Source organism: Aotus nancymaae, unplaced genomic scaffold, assembly GCF_030222135.1.
Source record: "Aotus nancymaae isolate 86718 unplaced genomic scaffold, 86718_ANA_hifiasm-v0.15.2.pri h1tg000030l, whole genome shotgun sequence".
In the NCBI taxonomy this organism is placed as follows: domain Eukaryota; kingdom Metazoa; phylum Chordata; class Mammalia; order Primates; family Aotidae; genus Aotus; species Aotus nancymaae.
In genome coordinates this window covers 8,569,982-8,584,009 of record NW_026988443.1, presented here as the reverse complement: position 1 = coordinate 8,584,009, position 14,028 = coordinate 8,569,982, and the positions used below count along the sequence as shown (strand labels likewise).

General features: G+C 37.3%; 1 protein-coding gene across 8 annotated transcripts in view; it reads right to left on the bottom strand.

Annotated features, from left to right (window-relative positions):
* The window catches only part of CHD9 (chromodomain helicase DNA binding protein 9), a 267,637-nt gene that overhangs the window by 168,369 nt on the left and 85,240 nt on the right, over positions 1-14,028 (bottom strand). For 7 of the 8 annotated variants that reach the window (XR_001106735.2, XR_001106734.2, XM_064383065.1 and 4 more), the window contains one exon: positions 2,247-3,861. Coding sequence is in view for 6 of the 8 variants with exons in the window: in XM_064383065.1 (XP_064239135.1) it covers positions 2,247-3,698 (1,452 nt within the window). In the remaining 2 variants the exon portion in view is untranslated. Of the gene's footprint in view, positions 1-2,246; positions 3,862-14,028 lie in introns of those variants that run through there. The other variant, XM_012447960.2, reaches the window with a different exon arrangement.

Sequence of the window (14,028 nt, the reverse complement as noted above, 5' to 3'; positions counted from 1 at the left end):
CTCTATTAAAAATACAAAAATTAGCTGGGTGTGGTGGCACATGCCTATAATCCCAGCTATTCAGGAGGCTGAGGCAGGAGAATCGCTTGAACCTGGGAGGCAGAGGTTGTAGTGAACCAAAATTGTGTCAGTGCAACTCCAGTCTGGGAGACAGAGTGAGACTCCTCAAAAAAGAAAAAAAGAAATAGAACTAAAGTCAATCCAATGGGAAAGACAAAGATTTCATCTTTTTCAAATACTTCAAGGCTTTAAAATGAAAAACTGATCCCTACATATTTAATTTCAAGAACTATGGTATATTTCATTGTCCACTGAATCTCACAGGTAACCAACATATTGAAATATTTTATGAATTCTTAATTTAACCAGAGAATTTTTAAAAATATAAAATATTACACTACTTTTTTATTATAAAAGTAATATGTTCACAACAACATTGTAGAAAAGAAAGAAAAGTTCAATTGCACTACCTTGAACCTATTTTCTTCTGGTATTTTTTTTAATATGCAAGTTTTCTTTTTTTCCTTAGAGACAGGGTCTGATTCTAATGCCTAGACTGGCAGTGGTGTGATCATGGCTTACCACAGCCTGCAACTCCTGGGATCAAGCTATCTGCTCACCTCAGCCTCTTCAGTAGTTGGGACTACAGGAGTGTGCAATTATACCTGGCTAATTTTTAAAAAAATGTATTTATATCATTATACTGCCCAGGCTGGTCTGGAATTCCTGGCCTCAAACAGTCCTCCCACCTCAACCTCCCAAAGTGCTGGGATTACAGGCATAAGCTAACAAAGCCCATGTATATATTTTCATACTACTATGAAAAAAAGTATAAGTAATAAAAACAGACTGGGCAGTGTCTCATGCCTATAATCCCAGTACTTTGGGAGGCCAAGGCAAGTGGATTGGTTGAGTCCAGGAGCTCGAGATTAGCCTGGGCAACATGGCAAGACCACATCTCTACAAAAAATACAAAAATTAACTGGGCATGGTGGCATGTGCCTATAGTCCCAACTACCCAGGAGGCTGAGGCAAAAGGATCACCTGAGCCCAGAGAAGTTGAGGCTGCAGTGAGCCCTGATGGTGCCACTGCACTCCAATCTGGGTGACAGAGTGAGACCCTGTCTCAATAAAACAAAAACAATTTATTAATTTCTTACTATATGCTAGGTATAGTCTAAGCATGTTTACATATTATAAATCTATTAGTCCTTTCCAAAGTCCTATTAACTGGATCCTATTATTTCACATTTTAAACATCAGGAAAAAGAGATGTACAGAAATTATCTAAGTGAAACTCATCCAACTAGTAAGTAATAGGACCCACGATTCTAAACCAGGTAGTCTGGTATCAGAGGCCACACTCTTAACCTTTCTTTATTGTGATCTTAATTTTGAATTCTGCTCTTTCCCCATCATTAACATATTCTCAATTTCAGTGTTCAAAATCTTTTTAGTGCCTATAGTCTATCTAATATGATTATAATAATGAGCTATGCTTTTTTCAGTTGTCCCTTGTAAGTATATTAAGATAAATATCTTTGAGTACATCACTTCTGCTACGTTTGGGTTATCATAATGGAGAATTTTTATACTTTTTAATGTAGTATCAAATTGTTTTCAAAATATTTGTATCAATTAACAAAGCCATGTAAGTACCAATTTCACCATAAATTTGCCAACAGTAAGCATTAAGATTTAAAATCTTTTTCTAATAGGTTAAAAATAAAATCACACTCTAAATTGAATTTTTATTATTAAAGCTGTGTATTATTCAGGTTTTATTTACTAATTTACTTTTTGTGAATTTCAGCTTATATGCTTTAGTTATCAACTGAGGTCTTAAAAGTTTGCTAATCAATTTATAAAGCTTTTTATAGGAATATGAACTCAATGCCCACTGTATTTGCAATAAAAATCTCCCAGTCTGTTTTCTCCCTTGTAATTATGATTAAGTTGTTTTTGATAAAATAATTTTCTCTTAAAGGTATTCATAAACATCACAAAAGAAGGCTTTAACCTTCTAATTTTCTAAATATAGAAGTTAATCTATTACTTTGAGCACATCAGTGAATCACTTTCAATAAGACTTCTAAAAACAATGTAAACATATCAAAATATGTATGTTCACTTAATATGATTACTAAGCTTCAGAAATCCTGACTATGTCTCATATAAAATTAACCCAATGACTAACAGTCCACCCTACCCCCAAACCTCTAAAATAAAGGCAAAGAGCTACATACCTGTCGCTGTAAACATAGGCGATTTCTGTCATGTAAATGCTGATGATTAGAAAACGATGAATGCCAACTCCGAGCCTGACTTTGCAACTGAGTCTGAGCCATATCAGAAGGCCGTGTTACAAGATGTGAAGTAAACTGCCGATCAAGATCATGATCTAAAATGTGACTTGAATTATCTTGTCCAAATGTTGACTCATCAAAGTGAGGAAGAAGACCCTCCTGAAGGAGGTCCTCGGGGTCAAGTCCTGTGAATGGCTCAGTTTGAGATTCCACTTGATGAAGTAAATTCTCTTCTAAAGATGAAAAGCCATTAGTTTCTACATGATCACTGAAATGGCCCATTTGAGTTCCTGAGTCAACAGGATCTGGGAAGTTCATGTGCACAGGAGATAATTTTGAATTGCTATAATTACCCTGAGGATGTGACGAATGCAACATTTGGAAATTATTTGAATTCAATGATGTATTGGGGTTTAGAATATGCTGAGTAGATTCTTGCTTGATTCCTCTATGAGGTGAAAAGGAATTACTTCCAGTAAAATCAGATAAAGTCTGATTTGTATGATTAGGTGCAAGAACTGCAGAGGACTGAAGTAGACTGTTTGGTGATATATGATTACTGGAAAAGGAATAATGTGAAGAAAACTGCTGTGAATTACTGACAGAACAAGAAGTCATATTTGGGGAAGGTCCATTAAAATTTCCTTCTTGATGGTTGCTACACTTGAGGAAGTGTACTGAAGGATTCGACGATTGAGAAAATTGCTGCACTGAAAGAGACTGTTGTGAATTAGATGCATTAGTCATTTGTGGTGGGTGGTTAACGTTGACTCTATGTGGACCAGAAACATTCATAAAATTTTTAGACTGGCTAAGAGAATTCTGCCCTGGGTTGAGATTATTTCTGTTTTGCTGTGAGCGTAGTGAAGTGCACTGGGTTTGTTGTTCATTGGCCTGAAATAAGGCAAAGTCATGGTGTGCCACAAAGCTTTTACTTTGATGCATAGCATGTGAATGTCCTTGTTGGTGAAAAGGAGATCCATTTTGATTTGAAATGCTAGTAGCTGTCTGATGGCCCCACATTGGACTGCCATCTGATACATCTGGAAATAAACCATTGGGTTGGTTTTGAGGGTGGATTGGAGAACAATTAAACTGAGAGTGTGGAGATAACACATGTTCAGCTGGGCTACCAAACGATTGATTAACGTGGTGAAATTTCATTGAATCAAATTGATTTAACTGTTCAAAATCAGTCATCTTCTGATGTGTTGGAGTACCTTGAACATGGTTCAGTGAATCTATGTGCAGCGGTTCAAATTCTGCACCCAAATTCAATTCATCAACTAGTGAAACAGGTCCTGGTTGTACAAATGCATCATCTGACAAACCTTCTAAGGTCTCACCAAAAAGATTGGCATCATCAAAAAAGTCCATCATTGGATCTGTCATCTTGAAAATTCTGTAACAATCTGGCTGTTCACTCCAGATGGAGTATATTCAGCTTCTCTATAGTAGATATAATTGGATCATTTCTGAAGATCATCAACTAATCCAAAACAGGTCAATATTCATTATTGCTCTAAATAATGACATGTCATGAAGCATCAGAATGCTAGAAAAAAAAAGAAAAACAATAAAAAGAAATTAAGTACTGATATATTTATGCTACAACATAGATGAACTTTGAAAACATTATGCTAAGAGAAAGAGGTCAGTCACAAAAAAACCACGTATATGATTCAATTTATATAAAATATCAAAAGTAGGCAAGACTATATATAGAGAGAAAAAAGTGGTCACCTAGAGCTGGTGGCATAGTGAGTGGGCAGAAGGACTGGTGATTGGTAAGTGTTAGCTACAGGTTATGGGATTTCCTTTGGGGGTAACGAAAATGTTCTAAAATTGGTTATGGTGATGAACAACTCTGAATATGCCAAAAGCCACTAAATATAACTTAGATGGATGAATTGTATGGCATCGGAATTATATCTCAATAAAGCTACTTTAAGAATAAAATTGTATGAGTAAAATTATTTTGAAACTTCTAATATTCTGTTATATCTTTTAGATAAGGAGGATCGCTTGGGCCCAGGAGTTTGAGACCAGCCCGGGAAACAAGTGTGACACCCATGTCAAAAAAAAATTTAAAAACTACCCGGCCATGGTGGTGTGCACCTGTAGTCTCAGCTACCTGGGAGGCTGAGGTGAGAGGACTGCTTGAGCCTGAGAAGTTGAGGCTGCAGTGAGCCATAATTGTGCCACTGGACTCCAGTCTAGGCAACAGAGTGAGACACTGTCTAAAAAAAAAAAAAAAAAAAAGATTTTATTAAACCTAATTACCAACTAATTTTACTTGACAAGTACTTGCAAGGTAGATTTTTCTCTGAAAAAATTAAGTAGATAAAGTTACTCTGGATGATTTAAGTTACAGTGGAAGTCTGTGTCTTCTCAAAGAAAATACAACTTTGAAACTTAGGACAATGTTAAAATAAGCTAGTAGTGTAAGTAAAAATTACGCTCTGAAAAAATTTTAAAATAAGTAACTCTAGAATAGACATATTTTTAAATGACTCAAGAAATTTTTTTTTTTTCCTGAGCCGGAGTAAGCTATTGTGATCATTTTAATCAATGAAAATTTAAAACTTCAAAAATCAACTGAAATGATTTTTACTGACTCTGTCACAAATAATAACTCTACAACAGGGGTCCCAAAACCCCAGGCTGCAGAGTGCGTGGCCTGTTAAGAACCAGGCTGCACTGCAGGAAGTGAGCCGAAGGCTGGCCAGCATTACTGCCCGAGCTGCGCCTCCCTGTCACATCAGCGGCAGCATTAGATTCTTAAAGCAGCGCAAACCCCATTGTGAACTGCACATGTAAGTGATCTAGGTTGTGCTCCCTTATAAGAATCTAATTAATGCCTGAGGTGGAACAGTTTCATCCTGAAATCATCTCCCTGAACCTATCCCCAACCTCTCTACCCCTATCCACGAAACCGGTCCCTGGTGCCAAAAGGGTTGAGGACCGCTTCTCTAGAAGATGCACAGTATCATCCACAAAGCTCCTTATTATTAGGGACCTGAAGAAATATAAAAACTAAAGAATCAACAAAAAAACCCTCTGCCTATCCTACACACTTGATACAATGATTAAGTGATACAATGCATATTAAATGTTTTTCACATAAAAGTAAGATGTTTTTATAATCAGTAATAATAGTCAGTGATGTTTGGTTTGAGGAAGAGTCAGCTTTAGAATGTCACAGCTCAGGAAATATTAGTAAAATATTAGTGAAATTTGAAAATTTAAATTTAGGATATCTAGAATTCTTACTTTATATAAAAAAATTAGGAAACCCAGATACTTTCGAGTAATAAGTATCAATTGAAAGGGTGTTCATATTAAATTAATATGAATTCAATGTTCTACCTTAATTATTTAGGGCTAGCCCTTTAAAAGGTAACAATAACTGATTGACTCTGTATCCAGTATTAAAGCAGGCAAGGATTTGTACACTTTCCATTCAGTTGTATATTCATTATTTGATCTGATCTCCCCTTTCCTGGGAATCTTACCTGCTAGCATACAGATACTCACATGCCAGGATGACTGTGTCTCCTACCTACAAACTGAAGTATTTCTGATCAGCTTTCCTCAATCACATCACAAATATATCTGAAAACTGGCAAGGTGTAGTGACTCACACCTGTCATCCTAGCATTTTGGGAGACTGAAGTAGGAGGATTTCTTAAGCCCCACATGGGTAACAAAATGAGACCCTTGTCTATGCAAAAAATAAAAAATTTAAAAAATGAGCCAGGCATGGTGCATTCCTGTAGTCCCTGCTACTTGGGAGGCTGAGGTGGGAGGATTGCTTGAGCCTGAGAGATTGAGGCTGCAGTGACCTGTGATTGAGCCACTACACTCTAGGCTGGGTAACAGAGAGAGGCCCTGTCTCAAAACAAAAAACAAAACAGAACAAAACAAAAAACCTTGAAAATTATTAAAGGACATTACTTCTAAAAAGTTTCTTCCACTGTTTTAAAGTTGAAAAATGTTTCATTCTTGTAATAAGCAATAAAAAAATAAAGCTTTCCTTTCTCTGCCTTCCTTCCCCACCTACTCACCTACTCAAAGGCATTGCCCAGTAATTCTTTCTTCTCTCTCCTGAGTCATCAATTTGTCCCATTCTCATCAGTACACAAACGAGCTGTTATTTCTCTCTTCTTCAAATATCTCCTCTCTCGATTCCATTTATTATCCTTTTAATTTCCTCCCCCTTCTTTCTTCCTCTTTACAACAAAACTTGAGAAATCTGTTTAGGTTTACTGTCTTCAATTTATTTCTTGTCATTCTCTCTTGAAATTCAGTTTTATTCCCATCATCTCACCAAACTGACCTGAGGGCATATGGAACCTTCACATAACAAAATCCAAGGGTTATTTTTCACTCCTCGTCTAACATTACCTATAAGCAGCATTTGCTGTAATTATCATGAAGTCCTCCTTGAAACACTTACCTTTATTTAATTGTTATATATGATATTCACTTGGTTTCTCTCCTACTTTTCTGAGTGTTCATTCTCATTCTCTTTTTACAGATTTCAATATACAAATGTTGGAGGACCCCAACCTCTTCTCTTTTCTAAATATACTCACTTCCAAGGTGATTTCATCCAATCTCAAGGCTTTAAATAAAATGTCTATATTGGCAATTCCCAAACTTATATCTATTAATTATATATCTCTACCTTAAATCTAGACCCATCTACCTAACAAACTACTTGACTTCTCATCTTGGACACTTGATTGGAAACTAACAGCCTGCTATTTACCTTGCCCTGTTTCAAAACAGCTGTGACAGAGATCTCATTAAAATGCAAGTTATTTCAGGCCACTCCTCTGCTCACAACCCTCCAATGACTCTTTATCTCACTCACATTAAAAACTGAAATCCTTACTATGACTTGTAAGCACAGCCCTGTACTATCACCTGAACCAGCTCTCTGCCCTCATCTCTGGCATTTTCTCTCTTGCTCACTCCCTTGCTTCGGCCACAATGGCCTTCTCAGGTCACTAAAAAGCCAAGCATGAGAGAGTGATGTCAGCAAAATTACAGAGTAGACAGCTCCAAACACCTGTGTCTCCACAAAAGCATCAAAAACAAGCAGGAAGTGTCAGAACCAACTTTATCAGAACTCTGAAAAACAGCCAAATATTTATAACAACCAAGAGAATGCTGAAAAGATAAAGGCAATGTAAAAAGAAAATACTTTTGGCATTCAAGGAAATCTGTATTAAAACACTGGCTAAACACAAACCTAAGTAATAGAGGCTTCAGTGACCTCAGACAACAACAAATATAGTCACTACAGAAAACAGTTTGAAAAAGTGCCTAAATGAATGACTCCAGCCTTCAACAATCAAGAACAGCAAATGCTAAGGGAGGGGGAAAATCTTATTTTGGAAGTTAGCACATCACAGTATCAAATGGTCTGGTTTTCTCACACACACACGCACACACAAGTGCGTATGTGGTGCATGTGCACGCACGCGCGTGCACGCGCGCGCGCACACACACGTCCTCAAAGCATACAAAGAATAAGAAAGCCCATTCAAAGGAAGAAAAAAGTTGACAGAAATTGTCCCTAAGAAAGTCCATTAGATTTGATGGTCAAAAAGTTGAAATCAAGTGTCTTAGATGTGATCAAAGAGCTTAAGGAAACCAAAGAGAACTGGGATGAGTATATTAGTATCAAACAAAATACTGTACATCAAAAAAGGTTACAAGAGGACCTTGCACAGTGGCTCATACCTGCTGCAATTCCAGCACTTTGGGAGGCTGAGGTAACAGTGTTGCTTGAGGCCAGGAGTTCAAGGTCTGCCTGGGAAATACAGCAAGACACCATTTCTATAAAAATTTTTTTTTTTTTAGTTAGCCAGTATGATGGTGCACACCAGTAGTCCTAGCTACTGGGAGGCTGAGGCTGGAGGAGCTCCTGAGCCCAGAAGTTCAAGGTTACGGTGAACTATGATTGTGCCACTGCACTTTAGCCTGAAAAAAAAAATGGCTGGGTGCAAGACAGAGAAAAAAGGTTACAAGAGACAAAGAAGGACATTACACACTGATGAAAGAGACTCAATCTATCAATGTGATACAGCAATTATAAACATATATGCACCTAACGACAGACCCACAAAATTTATAAACCAAAAACACACAGAATTGAAAGGAAAAACAAACGGGCGCGGTGGCTCACGCCTGTAATCCCAGCACTTTGGGAGGCCAAGGCGGGTGGATCACGAGGTCAACAGATCGAGACCATCTTGGTCAACATGGTGAAACCCCGTCTCTACTAAAAATACAAAAAATTAGCTGGGCATGGTGGCGCGTGCCTGTAATCCCAGCTACTCAGGAGGCTGAGGCAGGAGAATTGCCTGAATCCAGGAGGCGGAGGTTGCAGTGAGCCGAGATCGCGCCATTGCACTCCAGCCTGGGTAACAAGAGCGAAACTCCGTCTCAAAACAACAACAACAACAACAACAACAACAACAAAAATAGTTGTAGAAAGTTCTACAATAGTTTGAGACTTAAATATGTCATTTTCAATAATGGATAGCTCAACCAGACAGAAAACCAATAAGAAAATAGGACTTGAACAACACTACAAACCAATTAGACCTAACATACATATAAAGAACACTCCACTCAACAATAGGAAAATATATATTCTTCCAGAGTGCAGATGAAACATTCTCCAAGACTGGCCATATGGTAGGCCACAAAACAATTCTTAAAACATTTAAAAATATTGCTAGTATAAAAAGTGTCCTCTCTGACTCCAGTGGAATAAACCTAAATATCAATAACAGAAGTCAAATTAGAAAACTCACAAATATTTAAAAATTAAACAGCACACAATCAATGGGTCTAAGAAGAAATAACGAGAAAAATTAGAAAATACCTTTAGGCAAGTAAAAATGGAAACACAATACAGCAAAACTTATCAGATCCAGTGAAAGCAGTACTCTGAAGGAAATTTATACCTGTAAACAACCAGATTTTTTAAAGATGTATCTTAAATTAATAACCTAACTGTTCCCCTAAGGAAAAAGAAAAAGAAAAACAAACTAAACCCAAAGGTAGGAGAAGATAATAAAAAGGAAACCGACAGAATGCAAGAAAGTATTTGAAAATTATATATCTAATAAGGGCTTAATATCTGGAATTTTTAAAGAACTCCTACAACTCAAAAAACCCAAAAAGTGAAAATGAAAAACAACCCAATTAAAAACGGAAAAAGAATTTAATTAGATGTTTCTCCAAAAAAGATATAGGAATGTCTAAGAAGGACATGAAGACACTCAACATCAGTCATTAGGGAAATACAAGTAGAAATCACAATGAGATATCACTTCACACCTATTAGGAATGGTATAAAAAATAAAAAACAAGTGTTAGAGAAGATGTGAAGAAATTGAAACCCTCATATATTTGTGGTAGGAATGTAAATGTATAGCCACTGTGGATAATAGTGTCGTTGTTCCTCAAAAAGTTAAATACACCAGACATGTACATGTGTGCCTGCAGTCCCAGCTACTCAGGAGGCAGAGGCAGGAGGGCTGCTTGAGCCCAGGAGGCCAAGACTGCAGTGAGCTATGACTGCGCCACTGCACTTCTGCCTGGGTGACAGAGTGAGACCCTGTCTCCACAAACAAACAGACAAAAAACTAATTAAATAAGCAAATATTTATTTATTTTTGGAGGCTGAGTCTCGCTCTGTCACTAAGGCTGAAGTACAATGGTGCAATCTTGGCTCACTGCAACCTCCGCCTCCTGGATTCAAGCGATTCTCCTGCCTCAGTGTCCCGAGTAGCTGGGATTACAGGAGCCCACCACCATGCCCAGCTAATTTTTTTGTATATTTAGTAGACACAGGGTTTCACCATGTCAGCCAGGCTGATCTCAAACTCCTGACCTCAGGTGATCCACCTGCCTCAGCCTCCCAAAGTGCTGGGATTATAGGTATGAGCCACCGCATGCTGCCTAAATAAGCAAAATTTAAAAAAGTTAAACAGAGAATTACCTTATGACCCAGCAATTCCACTCCTAGGTACATATTATTCACCAAAAGCGATTGAAAACAGGGACTCAAACAGAGAACTTGTAAATGAACACTCACAGCAGCATCATTCACAATAGACAAAAGCTGGAAACAATCCAAATGTCCATCAACAGATATTTATAATAGAATCGTACTCGGCCATAAAAAGTAATAAATTTTGATACATGCTACAACATGGATGAACCCGAGGACACTATGTTCAGAGATCCTAGCAGGCAGACACAAAGCAAATATTATGCGATTCCACTTACATGAAGTATCTAGAATAGGCAAATTCATAGAGAGAGACGGTACATAGAGACTAGATTAGAGGTTATTGGGGCTAGCAGAAGGGGAGAACAGAAGTTATTTGGTAATGGGTACAGAGCTTTGAGGTGATTAAAAAAATGGAAATGGGTAGCGATGACGGTTGTACAACATTATGAATGAAGTTGATGCCACTGCACTGTACACTTGACAGTTACATTAGCACATTTTGTTATATGGATCTTATAATTAAAAACAAAACTCTTAATAACAAAAAAAAAGTCAGAAATGTACCTTCCTCAAGGACTTCATATTTACTGTTTCCGTAGCTCGATGCACCATTCCTTCATTATAGTAAGTTCTTTTTTCAAAAGTGACTTTCCTAACGCGGCCTTTCCTGATCACCCTTTCTAAACTGTCATTATTTCCCCTCCAATGCTTCACACTCCCCCTTCCTTGCTTTATTTTTCTGACTTAGTACTAGGTAACATTCTACAGTTTACATACTATCTTAAAGCCTATACTCCCCATAAAATTTAAGTCAATAATTTTTATGGGCTGTATCCTTATATCTACTAAATAGTAGCACATAATATCAGAAATTAAATATTTATTCATGAAAATGACGAAATTTTTTCTTGGGGGAGAGGGAATGCTATATAAGGCAGAAACTGGGTTTTAAAAATTTTTTTGTGAAACTTTAAAAAAAAGTAGCAACAGTGGTTATTTGGACATTGAGTTTACGGCCCATTAAAAAACCTTTTATAATGTGGTAAAATACACATAGCAAAAGTGACCATCCTAACTTTTTTTTTATTTTTTTTGAGAGAGTCTCACTTTCCCCCAGGCTGGAGTGCAGTGGTGCAATCTCACCTCACTGCACCTCACTGCAAGGCTTAAGAGATTCTCGTGCCTCAGCCTCCCAAGTAGCTGGGATTACAGGCATGTGTCAGCACATCTGACTGATTTTTGTATTTTTAGTAGAGATGAGATGGGGTTTCGCCATGTTGGCCAGGCTGGTCTCTCCTGGCCTCAAGTGATCCCGCTGCCTCAGCCTTCTGATGTGCTGGGATTACAGGTATGAGCCACTGCGCTCAGCCCATCCTACCCATTCTTAAGAATATAGTTCAGTAGTGTTAAGTATATTCTCATTGTTGTTCACCAATCTCTAGAACTTTTTAATCTTATAAAATTTTAACTCTATACCTATTACTCACCATTTCTCTTAACCCTTCCTCCTGGCAATCACCATCTACTGTCATTTCAATTAATATGACAACTCTAGACAATTCTTATGAGTACAATCATACAGGATTTGTCTTTTCGTGACTGGCCCATTTCACTTAGCATAATGTCCTCAAGGTTCTTCCACGGTGTAGCATGTGTCAGAATATCTTTCCTTTTTAAGGCTAATACTTCTTTATATGTATATTATGGCCCATGTTTGTTTTCTCACGAAGATGAAACATGCTCTGCTATAGATTCTAGGCATTGATAGTATACTTTACTATTTTAAAGGAGGTAGAGCACAAGATGTCTGAATAGCAAATCCCAAACTGTGACCCAGTTTTTTTTTAGATGGAGTTTCACTCTTGTGACCCAGGCTGGAGTGCAATGGTGCAATCTTGCCTCAATGCAACCTCTGCCTCTCAGGTTCAAGTGATTTTCCCGTCTCACTCGGCCTCCTAAGTACTGGGATTACAGGTGCCCGCCACCATGCTCAGCTAATTTTATATTTTTAGTAGAGACAGGGTTTTGCCATGCTGGCCAGGCTGGTCTCGAACTACTGACCTCAAGTGATTCATGGCCTCAGCCTCATAAAGTGCTGGGATTATAGGTGTGAGCCACTGTGCCTGGCCTGCTTAGAAAACTTCTAACCAAAGTATTCTGAAAGTAATTCTTTTATATGGGCATCTAATGCATCTTTGCTTATTTGACTTAATCATGACTTAAAAGCCTAAACAGACTTTTTGAGGCAATATCTCGCTTTGTTGCCCAGGTTGGAGTACAGTGGCATGATCATAGCTCACTGCAGCCTCGACTTCCTGAACTCAAGTGAACCTCCCAGTAGCTAAGACCACAGGCGTGTGCCATCATGCCTGGCTAATTTTTAAAAATATTTTGTAGGCTGAGCGTGGTGGCTCATGCCTGTAATCCCAGTACTTTAGGAGGTTGAAGCAGGCAGATCATGAGGTCAGGACTTCAAGACCAGCTTGGCCAACATAGTGAAACCCCATCTTACTACTAAAAATATAAAAATTAGCTGGGCATGATGGTACACACCTGTAGTCCCAGCTACTTGGGAAGCTAAGGCAGGAGAATAGCTTGAACCTGGGAGGTGGAGGTTGTGGTGAGCTAAGATCACACCACTGCACTCCAGCCTGGGCAACCGAGTGAGACCTTGTCTACAATATATATATATATTGTATATATATATTGTGTGTGTGTATATATATATTGTATACCTTGTAGACAAGGTGACTAATATATATATATATATATATATATATATATATATATAGTAGACAACAGAGTGAGACCTTGTCTATATTATAGACAAGGTCTCACTCTGTTGCCCAGGACACAACAGACATTTTTAAAGTAGGACAAAATGTTTCAAGAGATAAATTTTATTACCCCAAAATATAAATTAAAACTTATTAGAATTGTTTTCTTATCAGGGACCAAATTCTAATCTCTGGTACTAACTGAATATGTAACAACATATTCAACTCTGGCCCTCAGTTTCCTCATCAATGACAAGTTTTAACTGGATGCTTGTAAAGGTATCTTATACTTTTTACTTTGGGTTATTTTGTTTTCTTAAAAAAAAAAACTTCATAGACTTCCAAGAAAATAGTTAAAACACCACCACTACACTAATCAAAACAGATATAAGCTTCACTGGGAAGAAGCTTCATCCTGACTACAAAATAAATGAAAGAAGCTATGAAGTAGTAAGCTCTAAAATAAAAATAAAAGCTCTAAATCTAAAAATAAAAACTTACCTGAGATTTAATTTAAATTTTAATTTAAAAAAGATATTTTTTCTCCCACTTCAGGAGATCATCCATAATGTTCTACGCCTAAAATCTCTTTCAAAAAGAAACAAAAAAAGTTTGGATCATGAGCAAGAATTTTAAAAAATGTTTTCAAATGCTGAAAAAGGTCATTACATTAATTGTGGGAGTATCACTGCCCTCATTCTTTTGTTTTTCAGAATAATAAGATCTTTACGTACAACAACATGAGTCTTAGCAAAAATTAGAAGCTAAAAGAAAAATAATCCAACTTGTAATATTTATCCAGAAGCGTATCCTTCTAAATTATTTTCAGTAGCTAATTACAAATCCCTAGGTCTTCTAGTAATGTAAAATACATAAAATCATTATAAAAGTCCACATAAGGGGT